The sequence below is a fragment of the Chiloscyllium plagiosum genome, chromosome 3 (assembly GCF_004010195.1).
Source record: "Chiloscyllium plagiosum isolate BGI_BamShark_2017 chromosome 3, ASM401019v2, whole genome shotgun sequence".
Classification (NCBI taxonomy): Eukaryota; Metazoa; Chordata; class Chondrichthyes; order Orectolobiformes; family Hemiscylliidae; genus Chiloscyllium; species Chiloscyllium plagiosum.
In genome coordinates, this window is record NC_057712.1 from 7,024,986 (window position 1) to 7,050,032 (window position 25,047).

Sequence of the window (25,047 nt, forward strand, 5' to 3'; positions counted from 1 at the left end):
TACTAGGCTATTACATTCAGAGCTAATACACTTCAAACTTAAGGTTTTCAACCATAACATCAATAACTAAGGCCCTACAAAATGACGTTATCCATCAAACTGAATTTAATACTGAGCTTTAAAGAACTTCAAGAACTAAAAATGCAAATTTCATTTTCCTGACAATTTTGCAACATATTTTGCGACTGGCAGCTTTGTACAGTAGTTTCCTCACAGCCAACCTAAACAAACTAACACAGCATAATTAGATATTATAGTAGGAATACATCAAAATAACAGGAGATGTACTTTTGCATTAAGTTAACAGGCAAAAAGATCAATTGTGTTAGGGGATTCCGTAGTCCGAGGTACAGACAGACATTTCTGTGGCCAGCAGAGAAAAAGCAGAATGGTGTGTAGTTTCCCTGGTGGCAGGATCAAGCTTGTCTCAGAGAGGGTGCAGAATGTTCTCACGGGGAGAGGGGCCAGCAGGAGGTCATTGTCCACATCGGAACCAACGACATAGGAAGGGAAAAGGTTGAGATGCTGAAGGGAGATTACAGAGAGTTAGGCAGAAATTTAAAAAGGAGGTCCTCAAGGGTAGTAATTTGTGGATTACTCCCAGTGCTACAAGCTAGTGAGGACAGGAATGGGAGGATAGAGCAGATGAATACATGCTGAGGATTCACATTTTTGGATCATTGGAATCTCTTTTGGGGTAGAAGTGACAAGTATAAGAAGGACGGATTGCACCTAAATTGGAAGGAGACTAATATACTGGCAGGGAGATTTGCTAGAACTGCTTGGGAGGATTTAAACTAGTAAGGTGGGGGGTGGGACCCAGGGAGATAGTGAGGAAAGATTTCAATCCGAGACTGGTACAGTTGAGAACAGAAGTGAGTCCAACAGTCAGGGCAGGCAGGGACAAGGTAGGACTAATAAATTAAACTGCATTTATTTTAATGCAAGGGGCCTAACAGGGAAGGCAGATGAACTCAGGGCATGGTTAGGAACATGGTACTGGGATATCATAGCAATTACAGAAACATGGCTCAGGGATTGGCAGGACTGGCAGCTTAATGTTCCAGGATACAAATGCTACAGGAAGGATAGAAAGGGAAGCGAGAGAGGAGGGGGAGTTGCATTTTTGATAAGGGATAGCATTACAGCTGTGCTGAACGAGGATATTCCCAGAAATACATCCAGGTAAGTTTTTTTGGTGGAAATGAGAAATAAGAAAGGGATGATCACCTTATTGGGATTGTATTATAGACCCCCCCCAATAGTCAGAGGGAAATTGAGAAACAAACTTGTAGGAAGATCTCAGTTATCTGTAAGAATAATAGGGTAGTTATGGTAGGGGATTTTAACTTTCCAAACATCGACTGGGACTGCTGTAGTGTTAAAAGTTTAGATGGAGAGGAATTTCTTAAGTGTGTAGAAGACAATTTTCTTATTCAGTATGTGGATGTATCTACTAGAGAAGGTGCAAATCTTGATCTACTCTTGGAAAATAAGGCAGGACAGGTGACTCAGGTGTCAGTGGGGGAGCACTTTGGGGCCAGTGACCATAATTCTATTCGTTTTAAAATAGTGATGGAAAAAGATAGACCAGATCTAAAAGTTGAATTGGAGAAAGGCCAATTTTGACGGTATTAGGCAAGAACTTTCAAAAGCTGATTGGAGGCAGATGTTCGCAGGTAAAGGGACGGCTGGAAAATGGGAAGCCTTCAGAAATGAGATAACAAGAATCCAGAGAAAGTATATTCCTGTCAGGGTGAAAGGGAAGGCTGGTAGGTCGAGGGAATGTTGGATGACTAAAGAAATTGAGGGTTTGTTTAAGAAAAAGGAGGAAGCCTATGTCAGGTATAGACAAGATAGATCAAGTGAATCCTTAGAAGAGCGTAAAGGAAGTAGGAGTATACTTAAGAGGGAAATCAGGAGGGCAAAACATGAGACAGCTTTGGCAAATAGAATTAAGGAGAATCCAAAGGGGTTTTACAAATATATTAAGTACAAAAGGGAACTAGGGAGAGAATAGGGCCCCTCAAAGATCAGCAAGGCGGCCTTTGTGTGGTGCCACAGAAAATGGGGGAAGATACTAAATGAATATTTTGCAACAGTATTTATTGTGGAAAAGGATATGGAAGATATAGACTGTAGGTAAATAGATGGTGACATCTTGCAAAATGTCCAGATTACAGAGGAGGAAGTGCTGGATGTCTCGAAACGGTTAAAGGTGGATAAAACACCCAGGACCTGATCAGGTGTACCCGAGAACACTGTGGGAAGCGAGAGAAGTGATTGCTGGGCCTTTTGCTGAGATATTTATATCATCGATAGCCACAGGTGAGGTGCCGGAAGACTGGAAGTTGGCAAATGTGGTGCCACTGTTTAAGAAGGGTGGTAAAGACAAGCCAGGGAACTACAGACCAGTGAGCCTGTCCTCAGTGGTGGGCAAGTTGTTGGAAGGAATCCTGAGGGACAGGATGTACATATATTTGGAAAGGCAAGGACTGATCAGGGATAGTCAACTTGGCTTTGTGCGTGGGAAATCATGTCTCACAAGCTTGATTGAGTTTTTTGAAGTAAAAAAGATTGATGAGGGCAGAGCAGTAGATGTGATCTATATGGACTTCAGTAAGGCGTTCGACAAGGTTCCCATGGGAGACTGATTAGCAAGGTTTGATCTCATGGAATACAGGGAGAACTAGCCATTTGGATACAGAACTGGCTCAAAGGGAGAAGACAGAGGGTGGTGGTGGAGGGTTGTTTTTCAGACTGGAGGCCTGTGACCAATGGAGTGCCTCAAAGATCGGTGTTGGGTCCTCTACTTTTTGTCATTTACATAAATGATTTGGATGCGAGCATAAGAAATGGTAAGGTCCTAGGGAGTGTTGCTGAACAAAGAGACCCGGGAGTGCAGGTTCATAGCTCCTTGCAAGTGGAGTCGCATGTAGATAGGATAGTGAAGAAGGCATTTGGTATGCTTTCCTTTATTAGTCAGAGTATTGAGTACAAGAGTTGGGAGGTCATGTTGCAGCTGTACAGGACATTGGTTAGGCCACTGTTGGAATATTGCGTGCAATTCTGGTCCCCTTCCTATCAGAAAGATGTTGTGAAACTTGAAAGAGTTCAGAAAAGATTTACAAGGATGTTGCCATGGTTGACGGATTTGAGGTACAGGGAGAGGCTGAACAGGCTGGGGCTGTTTTCCCTGGAGTGTCGGAGGCTGAGGGGCAACATTATAGAGGTTTACAAAATCATGAGGGGCGTGGATAGGATAGATAGGCAAAGTCTTTTCCCTGGGGTCGGGGAGTCCAGAACTAGAGGGCGTAGGTTTAGGGTGTGATGGGAAAGATATAAAAGAGACCTAAGGGGCAACGTTTTCACGTGGAGGATGGTACGTGTATGGAATGAGCTGCCAGAGGATGTGGTGGAGGCTGGTATAATTGCAACATTTAAGAGGCATATGGATGGGTATATGAATAAGAAGGATTTGGAGGGATATGGGCCGAGTGCTGGCAGGTGGGACTAGAATGGGTTGGGATATCTGGTCGGCATGCTGTACATCTCTATGACTCTATGGTACAGCAAGGTAAAATAATCAACTGCATGCAAGATAATAAACAAATATTAGTTAATTATTTCCCTCGCTTGCCTGTTGATATCAAAAGATGGTTTGTTAACATCCAAAATCTTAGATCGTGCTTCTTGATGTTTGGAACTGAAAAACATTTAGATGAAGCGCCAGAGAAACTTCAGGAACCCCAGATTCTCTCTGAAAACAAAACTAATGAACGTACAACACTAATATTGGTCTTAATTAAACACTGGCTTTTGTATAGCTTTTGTGCACACTTCCTCTCTACCCATTCCCTATGGCTGATCGTAGTCCAAGGGCAACTTAACTGCCTAAGTCTACTCAATTCGTTTCAAACTTCACCTACCATGCTAACTCACTTCATATTCAAAAGTACCCATACACAAAAGGACAAAAGTAAAGTATGCTACTTAAAAGTTCTATTTTGCAGAATACATGCTATTGCAAAAGGTGCTGCATATGTTGTCAAGTCAACATGTCTCTGCACTTTTGAAGTGTTTTGCAAATTTTATGCACAATTTACAATGACAAACTGCAAGCTACCACACACCAAAAGGATTGCTGAACACCACCACCTACCTACCAACCCCATCCACCACCCCCTCCCCCGTGCTGGGGACCATCTGCACAGGGGTGTCTCATCTGTCTAAAGCTTACATGGTCAATCCAAAAGAAACATTTGACGTCCACACTCCAGGTTCTGTATACAAAGGAGTCTGAAATTTCATTCAACAGCTGATTACTTAAATGGCCAACTGCCTCTGCAAAATAAATATACATGAAATATGGACTAGCCAATCCCACCCCCACAAACATGAAAAATTTCATGGGACCGGACTTGGGATTCCTGATGTCTTCCACCATTTTTGCTGTGAGAAAGGGGTTGTAACCATCTGGTAAAAATCTAGGCCATATTCTTCAAATCAAAGCATCCTGTCCAATCTCTGGCTCAGATTTTTGATCCTTTGAACTCAACACTCTCTTTCCCTCCACCTTCCTTAACAACCACTTCCATATCAACCACGATACCAACATTTGCAGCCATACTGCCAACTTTGCTATCCTCTCTGTATTCATTTCTGATTGTGTCTACATAGTATTCACCACAAATATCACTTACCCAATTCTGTCTGCCTCTGTCTGCAGCTGGTAGAAATGGCAGCTGTGACCTGCGTAACTACTCCCTCATCAGACCCTTACATCATGTAACATTTTCACACTCTCACTTGGCATGACTGTTTTTCTGATCTTCCTTGCCCAAGGATGAAAAAGAATTCCAAAACTTGTTTTCTCTATTTTCTTATAATTCTCTTTTTGTACAAGTCATTGGCCACTCCATTAATGTCTCTTTCTTTAGGCGATTACATTTGAAGATGGGGTCAGTTAGCTCAGTTGGTGGGATGTCTGGTTTGCAATGCAGGGTGATGCCAAAAGCATGGGTTCAATTCCAATACTAGTTGAGGCTACTATGAAGGACACTCCTCCTCAATCTCTCCCCTCTCCTGAGGTGCGATGACCCAGAGCTTAAATTACCACTCGCCAATTCTCTCTAATAAGAGAGAGCATTACGGCCCTGCAGTACTATCGCGATGTTACCATGCGTTTGAAACTGCCTTTTCCTACTTAAAAGCGGTCATAAAAATTCAAGATGTTGTTGTATTCTTCAGGTTTCCTATTTACTCTAAATACTTAACCACTTGTTGATAGGGTCAATTATCACTTTGAAATATCATGAACTCCAAAAACCAAAATAAATATTCCATTTTGAAATGATTACCTCTATGAAGTTGCAAAGACATTTTAAAATCATTAGTATGGAACAAAGGCAGAATTTTACTTAGGATATGAGTACTCAGCTCTGTGTCCACCTAGTGCAACTAGTATTGTGAAAGTCAAGTGCATTTTTTTTCCAGAGTCAAGCCTGCAATTCATAACAATATCACATTTTAGCCAACTTACTTCTCCCATTCCCCGGCCCTCCAGTGCAAGAGCTTGAAAGTCATGATTCATCTCATTCACAGATCGAACCTGCGGAAACATATTTCTGTTAATAAAGGAACCATGTTACCCAACAATGCAGCATTTTTTGTGTGAAGCTTTTAATTTACATGAGACTTAACATTTGGCAAAGTTGAAAAGAAACATTAAATTCATAAGTGGTAAAATGATAGCTAATGAAGAGTAGAGCCAACTCTGACAAGAAAATGCTTTAGTTGTGGAGAAATTAAAAGAGAATTTTGCAAGAGGAGGCTGTCAATATCATAGTGAGGGAGGAATAGAGGAAGTGGAAAGGATAAAAGCAGATCTACTTAAAAGACTAACAACAACTAAAAGCAGAAAGGTCATCAGATGGGATGCATCCTAGTTTAAAGAGGGAATGGGGCAAGTAGGGAAGAGGAAATCTGCTTCTTGGAAAGACATGAGTTGATGCGTGCCAGTAGGGATTTGTCATTAGCAAATACTACCTAATGAACTTGATTACATTTTTCGAAGTAATAGAGAGAAGGTTGGTGAGGGTAATGTGATTGAGGCTGTGTATTTGAAAAGATCTTTGATCAAGCACCAAAAGCAATACTTGTTACTTGCTTGTTCAGCAGCATCATGGAGATAAAATTAATAAAGGAAAGTAACAATATCCAGAATAAGGTGGGTGAACTTGCAGCATGGGTAGGCACTTAGGACTTTGACATTGTGACCATTTCAGAGACATGGATACAGCAGGGACCGGAATGATTAGATTAGATTACATTACAGTGTGGAAACAGGCCCTTCGGCCCAACAAGTTCACACCGACCCGCCGAAGCGCAACCCACCCATACCCCTACATTTACCCCTTACTTAACACTACGGGCAATTTAGCATGGCCAATTCACCTGACCTGCACATCTTTGGACTGTGGGAGGAAACCGGAGCACCCGGAGGAAACCCACGCAGACACGGGGAGAACGTGCAAACTCCACACAGTCAGTCGCCTGAGGCGGGAATTGAACCCGGGTCTCCGGCACTGTGAGGCAGCAGTGCTAACCACTGTGCCACTGTGCTGCCCACGATTGTTGTAGGTTCCAGGGAAGGTGGAAGGTATGGCATAGCATTGTTAGTCAAGGACGATATTACGGTGGCAGAAAGGATGTTTGATGAGGACTCATCTACTGAGGTAGTATGGGCTAAGGTTAGAAACAGGAAAGGAGAGCTCACCCTGTTGGCAGTTTTCTAATAGGCCTCTGAAAAATTCCAGAGGTGTAGAGGAAAAGATTGCACAGATGATTCTGGACAGGAGCAAAAGTAACAGGGTCGTTGTTATGGGGGCCTTTAACTTTCCAAATATGGACTGGAAACGCTACAGTTCAAGTACTTTAGATGGGTCAGTTTTTGTCCAGTGAGTGCAGGAGGGTTTCAGACACAGTATGTAGATAGGCCTACCAGAGGTGAAGCCACACTGGATTTGGTACTGGGTAATGAATCAGGCCAGGGGTTAGATTTGGCGGTGGGTAAGCACTTTGGTGATAGTGAGCACAATTTGGTTACGTTTACTTGAGCAATGTAAAGGGATAGGTATATAATGCAGGTCAAGAGTTACAGCTGGGGGAAAGGCAATTATGAGGTGATTAGGCAAGATTTAGGATGCATAGGATGGGGAAGGAAACTGCAGGGAATGGGCACAACTGAAATGTACAGCTTGTTCAAGGAACACTTACTGCGTGTCCTTGAGAGGTACGCATCTGTCAGGCAGGTAGGAAGTGGTCGAGCGATGGAACCATGGTTTACTAAAGAAGTTGAATCTCTTGTCAAGAGGAAAGAGGTGACTTATGTAAAGATGAGGTGTGAAGGCTCAGTTAGGGCACTTGAGTGGAAGGACCTCAAGAGAGCGCCAAGAGGAGCCAGGAGAAGACATGAGAAGTCTTTGGCAGGTAGGATAAAGGAGAACCCTAAAGCTTTCTGCAGGTATGTCAGGAATAAAAATGATCAGACTAAGATTAAGGTCAGTCAAAGACAGCAGTGGGAAGTTATGCGTGAAGTCCGAAGAGATAGGAGAGGCAATAAATGAATATTTTTCTCAGTATTCACACAGAAAAAAGACTATGTCATCAAGGAGAATACTGAGATACAGACTATTAGAGTATATGAGATTGAGGTTCGTCAGGAGGTGGTGTTAGCAAATCTGGCAAGTGTTAAAATATATTAAGTCCCCTGGGCTGGTTGAGATTTATCCTAGGATTTTCGGGGAAGCCATGGAAGAGACTGGAGAGCCTTTGGCTTTGATCTTTATCACATCATTGTCTACAGAAATAGCGCCAGAAGACTGGAGAATAGCAAATATTGTCCCCTTGATCAAGAAGGGGAGTAGAGACAATCCTGGTAATTACAGACCAGTAAGCCTTACTTCGGTTGTGGTTAAGTGTTGGTAAGGATTATAAGAATTAGGATTTATAATCATCTAGAAAGGAATAATTTGATTAGGGATAGTCAACACAGTTTTGTGAAGGGTAGGCCATACCTCACTAACCTTATTGAGTTTTGAGAAGGTGACCAAACAGATGGATGAGAGTAAAGCAGTTGATGTGGTGTATATGGATTTCAGTAAGGCATTCAATAAGGTTCTCCACAGTAGGTGAATGCACAAAATATGGAGACATGGGATAGAGGGTGATTGGCTAGCTGTAAAAAGACAAAGGGTGGTTATTAATGGGAAATGTTCATCCTGGAGTTCAGTTACTATTGGTATACCGCAAGGATCTGTTTTGAGGCCACTACTGTTCATCATTTATAAAAATGACCTGGATGAAAGCGTAGAAGGATGGGTTAATATATTTGAGGATGACACTAATGTCAGTGGAGTTGTGGATCTTGCGGAAGGATGCTGTAGGTTACAGAGGGACATAGATAAACTGCAGAGCTGGGCTGAGAGGTGGTAAATGGAGTTTAATGCAGAAAAGTGTGAGGTGATTCACTTTAGTAGGAGCAACAGGAATGCGGAGTACTGAACTGATGCTAAGATTCTTGCTCGTGTGGATGAGTAGAGAGACCTCAGTGTCCAAATGCATAAATCCCTGAAAGTTGCCATCCAGGTTGATGGAGTTGTTAAGGTGTCCTGTGTTAGGTTTTACTGGTAGAGGGACTGAGTTTCAGAGCCATGAGGTCATGCTGTACAAAACTCTGGTGTGTCTGCACTTGCAAGTATTGTGTACAATTCTGGTCACCGCATTACAGGAAGGTTGTGGAAGCATTGGAAAAGGTTCAGAGGAGATTTACCAGGATGTTGCCTGGTATGGACTTATGAGAAAAGGCTGAGGGATTTGTGGCTGTTTTCATTAGAGAGAAGGTTAAGAGTGACTTATTAGAGACATACAAGGTGATCAGAGGATTAGATAGGGTGGACAGTGAGCCTTTTTCCTCAGATGGAGATGGCTAGCATGAGGGGACATAGCTTTAAAATAAGGGGTAACAGATAGGACAGATGTCAGAGGTAGTTTCTTTATTCAGAGAGCAGTAAAGGCGTGGAATGCCCTTCCTGCAACAGTAGTAGACTCGCTAACTTTAAGGGCATTTAAATGTTCATTGGATAAACATATGGATGATAATGAAATAGTGTAGGTTAGGTGGGCTTCAGATTGGTTTCACTGAACAGCGCAACATCGAGAGCTGAAGTGCCTGTACTGCGCTGTAATGTTCTATGGTTGTTTTTCAGATTGGAGGGGAGTATCCAGTGGCGTCCACAGGGCTTGGCCTTAAAATCACTATCATTTACATTCATGACCTGGGCAGAGGTCATTATTTCAAAGTTTGATGTTGACAGAGTTTGAAAATGTAGCGAACACAAGTGAAGATATTGATAGACTTTGGGTGGAGCTAAAAAGACTGCTGAAATGTGCAGAAACGTGACAGATGAAGTTCAATGCACTGAAGTGTGCAGTGATGCATTTTAAAAACAAGGATGAAGACAGCAAGTATAAATTAACTTACAGAACCTAAAAGGAGTGCAAAAAGAAACCTGAGGCTTTAGGCACACAAAATGTTTGACTGTGCCATACCAAACTGATAAGACTGTTAAGGAAGGATAATATCAAGGATTTGCAGGGGGCGCAAAGGAGATGTACTATAAATGCACCAGAAATGCAGTCTTGAGTTATATGGAGATTAGAGAAGCTGAGCAGAGAAAGGTATGGAGAGAATCACCACATTAAAACCTGTTCAACAGCTTCAGGGGCCTGTCCCCATGCAGGTTCCCAAGGCAGAAGGATCCAAAGGGCACGAGTTAAAGATAAACGACAAAGTAACTGAGGGAAGATGAGAAGTCTATTTGTTATAATGATCTCGATAAACTAAATCTGGAAATAGGCTCAGTAGATAATTTCAAATAGGAATTGGATAAAGAGTCAAAAAGCAAATATCTGCAGGAAAACAGTGGAATAGATAAGCTTGTGACCAGCCCTTCAAATAACAGATCTATTCTTTATATAATTTGACCATGCATACTCGCTCTGAAGCATAACATTGTGTTAAGGAAACGCCAATTTTAAAAAAGTATTTTTCCTCCTGGTTTTTCTGATCTTTGGGAGATCTGGAATACAATGCATGGAAGGTTAGCTTAGGCAGGAAAACCACACAACCTTTAAAACACACTTGCATGAGTATCTGAGATGTCAGTGTAGAAAATTGTGGCACTGGAAAAGCACAACAGGTCAGACAGCATCCAAGGAGCAGGCGAGTCGATGTTACAGGCATGAGCTCTTCATCAGGAGTGTTGGGGAGTGCTGAGAGATAAATAGCCAGATGGGGGTGGAGGAGATAGCTCGGAAGGCAATAGGGAGATGCAGGTGGGGGTTCATAGTGATAGGTTGGAGAGGAGGGTGGAGTAGATAGGTGGGAAGGAAGATGGACAGGTAGAACAGTTCAAGAGGGCGGTGCCGAGTTAGAGGGTTGAGTCTAGGATGATGTGTGCAGAGGGGAGGTAAGAAAACTGGTGAAGTTGATTTTGGTGCTGTGTGGTTGGAGCGTCCAAAGGTGAGGTGTTCTTCCTCCAGTCGTCGGGCAGCTTGGATTGGGCGGTGGTGACGGCCCAGGACTTGCATATCCTTGGTGGAGTGGGAGGGGGAGTTGAAGTGGTCGGTCACAGGCTAATGGAATTGTTTGGTGCATGTGTCCCAAAGATGTTCTCTGAAACGTTCCGCAAGTGGGCATCCTGTCTCCCCAATGTAGAGAAGACCATATCAAGAGCAACGGACACAATAGAGGTGGTGTTTGGATGCGCAGCAAAATCACTGATGTGAAAAGACCCTTTGAGGCCTCGGATGAAGGTGAGGGAGGAAGGTTTGGGTGCAGGTTTTACACAGTTTGTGGTGGCAATGGAAGGTGCTGGGAGCGAAAGGTAGATTGGTGGGGAGTATGGACCTAACGAGGGAGTCATAGAGGGAATGGTCTCATATCATAACATTCAAGGCTGCGGCCTCATGAGGGCAAGTGGTACTAGTGTAGGTCATAGAATATTTGCAGTGGTAAAAACGCAATGGGCCAAAGGGTCTTTGCTGAATTGTATGAACCCATGAAACCCTGGTTAATCTGCAGAGAACAAAATCGATTAAACCTACAGATGCACCATTTCAGATAACTTCCAATAAGCATTACGTGGTAATCAATAAAACATACTTTCCCAATTTTTGGGCCTCAAAACACAAATTCAAAACTATTTCAAAGACTGAACTCTAAATATGAATTCAGTTATACTGAACAGGTGGATCAACAAACTTACCAAAAGGGTAAGGTAATTCAAGCACATTGCAAGAGTAATTTTCCACAAACTTGCCAACTCAATTAACATTGCATGAAAAGAACAAAAGAAATTAAATCCTGATAGTTCTTGAATCAGTAAATGGCGGAAAAGACAACATATATAAAACTAAGTATTTTTTTCTCAAAATTTGCACAGTCATACAATATGGAAACAGACCAACCATGTTCCAAAAAAGTCCCATCTACCTATGTTTAGCCCATGTCCTTTCAAAACTTTCAAAGTCCTCTAAATGTTGTAACTGTACCTGCATCCATCACTTCCTCTGGAAGTTAATTCCAAACACTAACCACTCTTAAAAAAATTGCTCCTCCTGTCCTTTTAAAATCTTTTTCCTCTCACCTTAAAAATATGCTGCCTGGTTTTGAACTCCCCCACCCTAGGGGAAAGAACCTTCCTAATCACCGTATCTGTGCTGCTCAATTTAATAAGCTTCTATAAGGTCACCTCTTAACCTCCTACGCTTAAGTGAAAGAAGTCCCAACCTATCTTTCATTCCTGGCAACATCCTGGTCAATCTTTTCTTAACCCTTTCCAATTTAATAATATCCTTCCCAAAACAGGGCGACCAGAACTACACAAGTACTCCATAAGAGGCCTCACCAACATCCTGTACAGCCTCAACATGATGTCCCAACTCCAATACTCAAAAGGTCTGAGCAGTGAAGCAAGCATGCTAAACGCGGTATCCACCTTGTCTACCTGTGATGCAAATTTCAATGAACCTCTAGGTCTCTCTCTTCTACAACATTACCCAGAACCCTACTGCACAAAGTCGGCTCAACATCGAGGGCCGAAGGGCCTGTCATGTTCTAACTCCTGCCCTTGTTTGTTTTACCAAAATGTAATACCTTGCATTTATCCAAATTAGACTCCATCTGCTACTCCTCAGCACATTGATCTAATTGGATCAAGATCCCTTTGTAATCTATGATAACCTTCTTCACTCTCTACTATACCACCAATTTTGTTGTCATCCACAAACTTACTAACCATACCTCCTATATTCTTATCCAAATAATGTCTTATAAATGATAAAAGTGGACCCAGTACCAAACACTGCTGATCACAAGCAGAGTCCACCACCATTCTCTGTCTCCTACCTTAAAACCAATTTTATATCTATTTAAAAGGTTGGATCAGAGAATACTATTGAGAAGAATTCAGAGGTCCTACAAGCACCAAAACTTTACTTGCTGAGAAATATATTGTCAAAGCTTCAGCATCATTTCCTAAAACACATGAAATTTTCAATTTTAAACTAACCAATCATGACATGTTCGGCTTAAACATTAGAGAATCTACCAATGGCATTCACAAATTGCAAAATACATATTTCAGATTGGGTGGTAAAATAGGGAAATAGTTTATAATCTTTTCCCAATTCCAACAAGCTACCACACTGCCAAGATAAATTTCTGCATAGCCATCTTTTGCGGTCACCTGCAGCAATTTGAAATTAATACGCCAATTCACACAGACTTTTTTTTAACAAGTGAGTTCCACATTTGAGAGAAAATACTACTCAAAGGTTCCTCAAATGCGTGGAGTCATATCAGGGCCCATTTTATGTGATCCCGTATGGGGTGTAATTTAAAATTTTAATTTAACGTATTTTTCTAATCAACCTGTTCAGCGATGTTATTCCACACCTCTGAAGCAGGTGGGACCTGAACCCAGGCCACCCATTCCAGGGGTAGGCACACTATTATTGCATCACAAGAGGGCCCGGTGCGTAATTTGAAATGACTCAACATGTGATGGATTGGCAGAGTGCCGGGATGCCAGTTGGAAAATGGTTAACAGCGAAAGTATTTATATTGAAATGTTAATCACAGCATTTGTTTTGCCAGCTACTTAAGTAAACACCATTTTAGATGCATCATTTTATTACAGAATCAGAGGCATCATAATTAGTTGCTAGGGAAGCCACTTTGTTTATATTGCAAACTAGTTGTCACATTATACTTCCTTTAGATACTTTTCCTCAATACTGATTCAACAATTGAGATGTAATCTTCAACATCATAGAATCCATTCTTCTTATCACAGTTCACTGCGCTGGATTTTTAATTTTTTACTACATAAATGCGATCTGCCTGGAGATTTTCCTGTTTTTATTTCAGATTTATAGGATCAGCAGTATTTTGCTTTTGTTTCATAGGATCCATCCCATCTTCCCTCTGGGATAAATTCCACATCAGTATCCGCAGCCTAGATATGATCACGTGACTAGAAACCCAGTAGTACAAGATGGAATGCTATTTACACTTTTTTAAAATTAGCTCATGGGATGTGGACATTGCTGGCATGTAGTACACATTTCCCTACACAACAGAAGAAAAACAATCACTGATATATAAAGGTAGATTAGGGATCCCCCACAACCAGAAAAAAAACAGCCTGTCCCCATAGTAATGTGTTGGTCCAATAAAACAACAGAATCCAGATATAATTAATTGCATTTCTGATCACGAAAGGAAAAGGAAAAACAGGCACTGTCATTAAACATATACCATAATCACCATGTTCATTTAAATAAAGAATGTCTGTGATTTCACATTTTTCTGCTTTTATTAGCAAGACAAAAAGCAAAATTTGCAATTTTGTATTGACTTCCTTGGTTGTTGAACTGTTATAGATATTTAAAGACATATTATGACTGTCATTATACCTGTGGCTAGTCAGCAAATTCTATTGGACAATGCTTTATAAGAGACACTAGCAACAACTTGTTCCTTTAGTAAGTCTCAGCACTGCTAAAAGCTTCACTGTACCGAATTCCTTTTCTATCAAAATTTTCTCAAACCCACATTTTGTCTTAACTAAGCAAGAAGTTCAATTGGTATGTTTGGATCACTTGCATAAATTGTCCAGTGTTTAGGTTACATTCAAGCTTTATAAAAAGACTACTTTTACTACACAGATGGGAGAAGTCACATGTTTACATATAACTCAGATTCCATTTCACAATTATTCTACAGCATTTCACAAGTCTGAAGTACTTTAGATAGCCATTTACTAACAGCAAAACTGCATAGGAACTTTTAACACAGAGGGATACTTGGTTCAACTAGCCAATCCAATGCTTCATACAAGCTCCTTTCATTCCTCTTTAATCCATATCTATTCCTTTTACCTTGCCATGCTTAATACGGCTTTCTCCTGAAAACATATATCGTGTGTGTCAGCTACAAGTTAAGCTATTATTCCCACTTAAGTTCCATCTGAAATATCGCCTGGATACAATGGCAATATATGAGTGACCATTGTTTGTGTTTTCATCTTTTGCAAATCTAAATAGCAACCATTAACAAATCTTTCATTTCTTTACAAGGGCTTTTGAAAATCCAGGAATTTTATCATATTACCCTTGTCTTATTTCCGTTACTTCTTTAAAGAATTCAAATTAAGTTTGATCAAACATACTTTTTGACCAGAATATATTTGATTTCTAAATGTTTCCTTAGTATACTTTTCAGTAAAGATTCCATCACATTTCCTATGACCAAGCTAATCTGTATTTTAAGTTAAATTTAACACTAGCGGCTTGCCATCCCTCCATCAATATGCTTTTCTAACAAGTTCTAATGTGAAGAAATAGTGTGCCTCTTATCTTTTCAATAATTAAATTTAATATGTGCAGACTAAAGCCTTCTGCATCAATGGTACCCATGATTTCAATCTTAAATATCATAATTTATTGTTGGTTTTCCACTCTAATGTCATATTTCTCGGCAGAGAAAAGGAAGTGAGTTTCCACAGAATGTGCGACAACACTGAAAAAGGCCATTCAGCACAACTGTTGGGCAATTATGCCTAAAGCTCATATAGCAATGTGCATAAACTCAATCCCAGGCCTCTACTACGCAGAAATCCATAATGCACATATGCACAGGTCAGACACGAGATTAAAAAGGGAATCAAATGGGGACAGAGGGGAGAGATTTGGCAGAGGCAAGGGAATACTGGTCAATGACGACAACCAGGGCAGTCAGGACAGATGGACTCTGCCTGTTCTCTCCTCTCCCACTCCCAATCCAGTCCTTTCCCAAACCCTGCCCATTCACTGCTGCATCCACTAATGCATAATCGGTCCCGATGACAGCAAATGCAAGGTTTTATCTAGCAGAGTTATACCTTGACAGTTCATAATTGCTTACCAGTGATTATAATCTATTTACTTGTAATAAATAGCTCCCATTCAGTACAAAAACCTGGTTCGTGTCATCTGTTAGCCAGAGTCTATCTTACGGGTAAGTTAGAGACTTTGCATACTTTGATAAGAAAATTTTATTATTATGGCGACTCTGGGAATTATAGGAGCTTGACTTCCAACACGCTCTGCAGTGAGGCATGACTTTATTCAAACTAATATCTTTTTAAAAAGTTAAATAAATTACTGTGAAGCAGTAACAATGTTATTACTGATTCAAAATGTACACTATAACTAGATTAAATCTATACATAATAAACACCAATGCAAAAATACTCATTTCCTATTTTAAAAAGTCCCTGTTCCAGTTAAAATGCTCATAACAGTCAAGAGTTGAAGCTCTCCAAATAAACTTCCAAGTAGAAATTACCTTGGTTTTCCAGTCAACCATTACTAGGGGCCAATAAAACATTTTAGTTTATTTCGTATTTGTAGGTGATAATTAATGAGCAAAAGTCCAAAACTCAGCATAAATGGACTTTGCAGAATACTCCAACTCAAAATTCTCTTTTCCTATTTGCAAAGCTTTGTACGATATAGACGCAGTCCCAATATCTACTTTAAAAAAATGTATCAGGAACCTGGCTGCTTGCATTGTATTAGTATTTGCAACCAGTTAATCTCTAAAGCAAGAGACAGCAATGGTCTCGTTGATACCACAAGTTTACAGAGAAGTACTTTCAACTTCTCAATATATAAAACTATCAAGTGTTGGAAAAACCCATTTGGCATACTAATGGCATTTAGGGAAGTAAGTCTGGCAGTTTTACCAGGCCTAGCCTGTATGAGATGCCAGATCCACAGTCATGTGGTTGACTTCTAACTAACCTCTGAAATGGCTAAGCAAGCAATTCAGTTCAAGGGCAATTAGGGACAAGTAAGAAATGCTGGCCCTTCCAGTAACTCCCATACTCATAAAAAGAATAAAACAATACATATATAAAACACAATCATAATAAAAGGACCAAATCGAAAGCATCAGATGTGACTGAAAAATTTCCCAATTATTAGTTTGATTCCATTTATCCTTACTCATCCTTCATCGCCCATTATCACTTCATGCACAGAACATTGAGTTGGCCTCAAAGAACGTGGAATAATTAAAACAAAAGAGGCAATTCATCCAATCTCTCAGGTACTGCATCCTGGATCCCAAATATTAATTGCTTGAATAAACCATACAATTACAAAATACAAGACAATTATTGACATAACCTCCAAATTCTCATAAGGTCAACATACTGCATGTCATCCAGAACGAAATACCAGTGGGTAGCTTAGGAAAGTTACAGCTGTTTGTGGAATGGGGTCCTCTTCACCCAGAATACAGAATGACAGTTAAGTTATTGTTAACTCTGTAATTTGAGTTTTTGAACAGCTCTAGCTCAGAGATGGAGCAGTCTTACAGTCACAAAAGATAAGTAACGCCCCATTTTACAGAAATATTTTTAAAGTGTACTCAGTAGACATTTTGAACATAAGGACACCTGCACTTGTAAAATCAAAACATTGGTTTCCAGGGTGGCTGCAATTTACAGGTTTCAATGTACCACAATTGATTACAAATATATGTTTTAACTGATTTTATGATTCTGCCATTATCGCTTCACTAGAGTATCCCCTGCAATATAAATGCCTGCCAAAATTACTTTTATAGATTTATAAAGTGTTCTCAAATCATGTGTATGCTTGATCATTGTCTTTAACTCATTAAACGTGCAAACTTTCTTGTTTTTTTCCTTTTTATATTATTTATTCCTCTTTTGATATCTGATGAAATTAAAAAATGCAGGTGGAACATGTTTTCAGTCCAATGGCTAAAATCATGGTTTTTGAACTCTTCATGCACAGAAGCAGAAGTCTTACTGCTTTCCATTCTTCAGAAAAGGTTTCCTACTGGGTCTCATGTCTAATCAACAGCAAGCAACTTTTACCTTTGTGGTTTGCCTGCATAGCTCTTCACACTTTTTTTTTGTAATTCTGTCTAAGAAGCTAGGTTTGCTACCGAATCTCTTAACAACTAAAGGTTTGAGTTATAACAGCAGGCTAGATAGGCTGGCAATTTTTCCACTGAAGCACAGGTGGCTGACGGGTGACCTGAGAGAAGTTCATAAAATAATGAAGGGTATAGATAGAGTTAATGGCAGTTGTCTTTTCCTAGGGTGGGGAATTTCAAGAGTAGGAGGCATATTTTTAAGGTGAGAGCAGAGAGATTTTAAAAAAAGACACAAAGGCATTTTATTTTAAACAGAGGGTGGTTCACATATAGAATGAACTTCTTGAAGAAGTGGTGGATATGGATACAATTATAACATTTAAAAGACATTTGGATAAGTACACGAATAGGAAAGGTTTGGAGGGACATGGACCAGGAGCAAGAGGGTGGGACCAGTTTACATTGGGACTATGTTCAGAATGGACTCAAGGGTCTGTTTCCATGCTTTATAGTTAGATGATTATAATTCTTGAGCTCCTATAAATTTTAACCACCCATAATTTCAGTATTACTATTCTACTTGGGAAAGTTCTAGAGCACTTATTGCACATTTTTATGATAGATTGTGGGGCCTCTCACACCCAATTTCAATGATTTTTCTTTCAATTTGATGAACATTATCAGTACTTATCTAAACCTTCCCCATTTCTTTCGAAGCCATCCATAACCACTGCACACAATTTACTTTCCTCCTGCATTCAAACCAGACTGGAAAGAACCATAACTTCTTTATCCATTCAAGGTTATCAACATTGTTCAATGCCATTCTCAAACCTTAGGCTTTTAACACCCAAAGATTGGCATTACATGTAACTTTAAAACAAAACATATCAACTGAGTATGTAAATAGAAATGATAAGTACAATCTATCAGCCATTACAGAGAGATGACTACAGTATGATTTGAATTAGGACATAAATCTTGAATGAGGATAAGACATTTGTGCAATGACAGCAAAGTAGGAAAAGATGAAGGAGTAGTGGTTGAGTTTAGTTTGAACAAGAGAGGAGTGGATCCAAGACAATTTTTTTTAAATTTGAAACTGAGCTGGCTACTGTAAACTAGCAAATTAGATTAGAAGTTAACAGAAATGCAGAGGCAGATAGTTAAGGGAGATTACAAGGAAAGTTTGGTCAGGCTGGGGTTATATTGACCATAATTTAGAAGAGCAAGAGGTGACTTAGTTGAAATTTATTAAACCATGAAGGGGTCTTGAGAAATTTGATGTGAAAAGGATGTTTTCTTTGTGGGAGAATCTAGAACTAGGGGGTCACTTTAAAAATCCAGGAATGTTCATTCAAACAGATTAGACAATGTTTTTTCTTTCCTCGGGTCATGAATCTTTGAAATTCTCTCCCCGAAATGGTGGCAGAAGCAAAATCCTTAAATACTTTTAAGGAGTAGGTAGACAGATTTATTAAGCAGGAGTTTGAGAGATTATCTGAGGTAGGTGGAAGCGTGGGTTTGAGGTCACAATCAAATCAGCGATGATCTCACTGAATAGTAGAATGGGCTCAAAAGGCTGAATGACCTACTTCTGCTCCTGTTCTCACACCCATATATACCTCAAGTACCATATCAACACAGCGGAGGTTGAGTCTAAATACTTTCAAGGCAGAAACAGATAAACTCTTAGCAAAGGGATGAAAGTTTACTTGAAGTGGGAATATGGAGGTAAAACTGCAATCAGATCAGCCATGACCTTATTAAATGGCAGAGTAGACTTGAGCATTCTGCTGCTGTAGCGCATAGATTTGTATAGTACACTCATTTCAAAAGGAAACCCGAGATGGGGAAACAATAGAGTCGAAATGCGGTCAGAGGGGAAATTGTTAGTAATTGGTTAAGTCATGAAAAGGTAGCGAACATATTGAAAGAATGACGCTATAGGTGGTGATGAAATGAGAAGACATTTCCTGACATTTTGTATCAGTTTTTCTTCAAACTGTGTCTGCTTTCAAAATTCAGCTACTTTTAAATGCAAAATAGCAAATTTGAATACCTTCTCTCAATAAGGTCTCATCTGAAAACTACATGTGATTTTGGTCCATCATATGGTGGGGGAAATAACAAAGGCCTCAAAATTCAAGATAGGCCAACAGAATAATACATAATGAATGTAAAGGCTCAACTTGCAATCTTGGAGCTGTATTTTACAGAGATGAAGTTGAGGCAACATATCCATATCATCAATAGGACTGTCCTCACGTATCAATATATCACCTGACTCCATCCTGGTCACACCCTTCCACTGTTAAACCACTCCGTGCCTTCATAACCTCTCAACTCGACAAATGTACTCAGCTACTCCCATGTTGCATAAATATGAGCTCATTCAAAAATGTGCTGCTGCCTGTATGCTAACTCACATCAATTCCCATTCAGCCAACATCCTTGTGTATGATAATCTATAGTGCCTGATCTTTCGGCAACTTTCAATTTTTAACTCTTAGATTTCAAATCCATACTCGTTCCTCCATACTCAATCTTAAAACCCTCAGTGATTTTAGCATTCCACCAATTGTAATCACTCCAACAATGACAGCCATGCATTCAGTTGTCTTGGCGTCAAATATCAGAATTCCCTTCCCAAATCTCACCAACTTCTTTTTCTCTGAGACATCACTTAAAGCCTACCTCATTAATCAAGCTTTTGGTCACCTGACTTGATACTTTCTTTTGAGGCACACTGTCACATTTCGTTTGGTAGCATTCTTACGACACTCTTAGGAATGCACTTCTTTCAATTATAGCTGCTTTAAAGAAACAAACTATTAATTGCTTTTCCTACGTAAACATTGCTACGCCAATATCTTATCACGAGAACTCCACATTCATAGACAAAGGGCATGCTACAATATCTACCCAATAAACATATCAATTTAAATTGGAGTGTTACATTCAAGTGCAGTTTTAATAATGTTGTATTTCTTAAATATAAACAGTTTTTCTAGGTCTGAAAATTAAATTTTACAATGGCATCCTTTTCCTTCAGACTTTAGTTTTTACTGCAGTCGTAAAGAGAGTTTTTTTCTTTTACTCTTCTCCTTCTCAATTCCTTATTTCTTTTCTTCTATTTTGCTTTCTATACATCAATACATTAAATGAAATATTCTGACGCTTCCTTATTTAGATACTGAGTAGCTCGATTAAGAATTCTTCAAACTGATTAGTCAGTTGGATAGTCGGATTGCTACGCAGAGTGACACCAACGGTGCTGGTTCAATTCTTAACCAGCCGAGGTTACCATTAAATGTCCTTCCTTCTCAATTCTGCTCCTTGCCTGAAACATGGTGACCCTTAGGATAAACTCATCACCAACGGTCCTTCTCTCTCATGACAGAGCAGTCCTACGCCCTGAGACTATAGAGACTTTATATTAGTTGAAGAGACATATTGTTGAGTGCACCGTATGCACAGGTCTCAGATCCTCTGTAGAGAGTATCACATTATATCAAACCTCAAGTAACAAATTGTGAAGGAAAAGAGAAAGAAATGTCATTTGGTACTTAAGGTGACAAATGTTGAGTACCTAAGCACATGTAATCTTGGTATATCATGATTATGACAATCTACCTGCTCTACGTTAACTCTGATACATTCTTTGAAGCCCCAATAACTAAATCTCTAGAAGGCAAAGAGGAGAATAAGCACAGTAGACAGCCAGGAAGACAACCCCCTCCTGGCTGCTATTCCAGGAATTGTTATTGAACTGTTGTTCCAACAGACACCAACTCAAAAACCTGCTAGCATTCTTTGTAACAGCACTGTGGGTGTGCCTATATGGCAGCTGTTGAAGGCGGCAGTTCACCATCGTATTTTCAAGGATAATTAGCAATGAACATCAAATACTGGTATTGCCAATGCCTTTCACAGCTTATGAACTTATTAAAATCTACTTCCATCAGTGCAGGGTGAGAGGAAAAGAGAAAGTAGATATATGTCCATGCTCACAATTATACATAAAAGATACAATCTCTGCCACCACTGAGCCAGAAGACTGATACTCTCAGTGAAAAAAACATGCTTAAGGGATTGAAACTAAGCCTGTAAGATTGTCTTGCATGTTAAGAAAACAAGTACAGTATAAAGATGTCAGATTAGTGTTTAGAAGCAGCAGCCAATAGTATTCACTCATGCATCATGCAGGACAATAAAGAACCAAGTTTAGAAATTGTCATATTTAACCAATTTCAATTATCCACAGAGTAAGACTTTTTTTCAGAGTTGGCAAGGCCAATTATACACTTCTACTTGCATTATGGAGACAGACGTGGATATTTTCCTTGAATGATTATAGTTTGTGATGGTGATGCTTCCACAATGGAGCGAAACAGAAAATTGCAAGATTGTAGTTACTACAGTTTGTTACACTTTACGAAATAGAGTTTCACTATATTTCAGCATAATCTTAAGCAATTGCAATGATGTTCATTCAGTGCTTACAACAAACATGTCAATTTTCACAAACAACTTCTAAAGAAATGCTCCAAAGCTCACATCACAGGTTAAAGTGATGTAAAAACAATTATAAGAAACAAATTATACTTTTAAACACAAATTTTACTCAAATTGTTTCTCACACAAGTGTTGCCAGTTCTCACTGTGTAGACATCATAGACAGTTTAAAACTGCTGGAATCCATTAAAAACCAAAAACACATTGATGACTTCTAGATCATGCATAATACAAGAGCAGCTCTGGAATAAAATTAAGTGAAATATGGAGGTTATCAGCTTCAGCACGCCCAACTGCTTAATATTCCGAAAGCAGATGGGGATGAGATCTCTGATTCAGGAAGTGCCAGAACAATCAAATCTTTCACTCAACATAAAAGCAACTGACACCTAACAATTATTGATGAGCAAATTATACACAATTTTGTTTTAAAATTACTATAATCATTAAGAAACTCAGATTACAATATTTAATTGTTTGAGAGATAAAATTTTAGTTAATTTGATGGTCAAGTGATGGTCATCGCATTCCTCAGCAATTCAGATTGTGTTGATTTTCATATAATAAAAGAGAAACCAACAAAAATATAATGTGGCTTTCATTTCCTCATTTAGAGCTTTATGGATATATAATAAGACACCAAGGAAAAATGCACAAGTCAAGACAGGTAAGTAAAGAGTTGGTTGAACAAATAGGTTTCATTAATACAGGCAATGTGAATTGGTCTAGGAGAGTAATTCTCGAAATAGGGCCTAAGACAGCAAAACACATGGCCATGAATAATGAGGAAAAGTAAATCAGAGAAACATAAGATACAGAATTGAGGGAGAGGACATTCTCGGTGGACTGTGAGGCAAGTGATTTATTTTAGTCATACATGGGGATGTGGACATTGCTGGCATATTTTGCTTAAAATTGGTTCATGAAGAAAAACTAAAAAAACAGGATTATATGTCTTAAACCAAGATACATGACACAATGTCTAACTAAGTGATATAGTCCGCTCAGCAAGAGTAAGAAACTGTGCACTTTACTGTTCTGCAAAGTGGCACAGAAATCAAATCATCTACATAAATTTAATACCTTTAAGTATCTTTAGATTAGATTAGATTACTTACAGTGTGGAAACAGGCCCTTCAGCCCAACAAGTCCACACCAACCCGCCGAAGCGCAACCCACCCATACCCCTACATTTACCCCTTTAACCTAACACTACGGGCAATTTAGCATGGAAAATTCACCTGACCCGCACATCTTTGGACTGTGGGAAGAAACCGGAGCACCCGGAGGAAAACCACGCAGACACAGGGAGAATGTGCAAACTCCACACAGTCAGTCGCCTGAGTCGGGAATTGAACCCGGGTCTCTGGCGCTGTGAGGCAGCAGTGCTAACCACTGTGCCACCGTGCCGCCCACTTGTTTAAACCAACATTTTTACTGCATAATAAACAGATCATCCTTTAGTATGATTTGGATAATTTCTTTTCCTTCTTCTCAAAGTTTAAACATTTTCTTCCCTTTGCAAGCTAGCTTTGGGTTTAAATCTGCAATACCTTTGAACTGCCTGAAAATATATACTTAGATATTAGACGGGATACATCAAACTCTGAACTAATATCAGAGAACAAGGTTGCCTGGTGACTGAGCTCATTGCACTTGCAGAACTAATGGCCTATAAATTGATTGCTATTTTACTTACAATAACTTCAAAATGCTCAAAGGACTATAAAGAGCTTTAGAATGCTCACAGAGCATGAATCGTATTTATATTTATTTTTAATTAGCTCATATATTGTACGGTAATGCTTGCTGACACAGATAACGCTGGGTAACCACGCATGCCAGTTCACTGGGAACGCAAAACTGCATTTTTACTCATGTGCAGTGAAACACATGACTTTGAATTGGGCTTCCTTGGTGGGGAAAGGAAGGCAGCATGGGGACTAATCCTCGAGTACAAAGGGAAGAGGGCCCCTAAGCCTGGGTGTGTAGTGGTAGTGGTGAGGAGACTATGTGGTGGTGTTGACAAGGACAGCCCAGGAGCCAGGAAGGGAGGGTAGAAACAAGAGGTACTCTCCCCTTTTGTCTCCCTGCTGTGCTCCCACTGGCTCTTTTCCTCCCCAACTTCCCCATCTGGTTCTCTCCAGACCTTGATCTTCCCAAACCACCCCACTTTCCTAGGTCTTCCCAACCATGTAGCACACAGAGGTTGGTGGCAGGAAATGCAACTTACTGCATACCCCCAGTAGCTTTGAGAAGGTGGTGGTTAAATGTCTTCTTGAACTGTTGTAGTCCTTGAGGTGTAGGGACAACAACAGTGCTGATGAGAAGGGATTTTCAGCATTTTGCAAGGGTCGTCCTTTACTGAAGACTGGCAAACATGACTCTGGAGTTTTCCGGAGGAGATAGAGATCGCTGAACTTGGCACAAGCTGAGGATAAATGCAAATACTTCAGTCTTGTTTTTGCATAGATATGCTCACTATTGAGGATGAGGTATTTGTGGTGAGGCCTCCTCCTCCCATTAGTTAACTGTCCACCATTGCTCATGGGTGGCTAAAACCATAGAAACTGGGCGCAGGAGTAGGCAAGTCAACCCTTTCAAGCTTGCTTGCCACTTAATACAATCATGGCTGATCTCATTTCGATCTCAAATCCACTCTCCTGCTACTCCCCATACCGCTTTTACCGATTAAAAACTAAAACTTTGTCTACCTCCTCCTGAAATTTATTGTGTCCCATCATCCACCACATTTTGGGTTAGCAAACCCCATAGATTCACAAACCTTTGAGAGAAGTAATCCCTCCCCATCTGTTTTAATTCTGCCAGCCTTTAGTCTAAAGCCATGACTTCTTGTTCCAAATTGCCAGACAAAGGGAAACATTTGCGGTACAGCAACTCTGTCAATCCTCTTTGGCATCATGTATGCCTTAATTTAACCTACTCTTATTCTTTGAAACTCTAGCAAGTATATGCCTAAACTACTCAATCTCTCCATATATGACATC

General features: G+C 39.9%; 1 protein-coding gene across 10 annotated transcripts in view; it reads right to left on the reverse strand.

Annotated features, from left to right (window-relative positions):
* The window catches only part of LOC122540667 (pumilio homolog 2-like), a 109,252-nt gene that overhangs the window by 78,318 nt on the left and 5,887 nt on the right, over positions 1-25,047 (reverse strand). For 9 of the 10 annotated variants that reach the window (XM_043676718.1, XM_043676758.1, XM_043676743.1 and 6 more), the window contains exon 2: positions 5,543-5,611. The exons of the other annotated variant lie outside the window; for it this stretch is intronic. In XM_043676718.1, the coding sequence (XP_043532653.1) occupies positions 5,543-5,611 (69 nt within the window). The remainder of the gene's footprint in view (positions 1-5,542; positions 5,612-25,047) is intronic. 10 annotated transcript variants of the gene reach the window in all.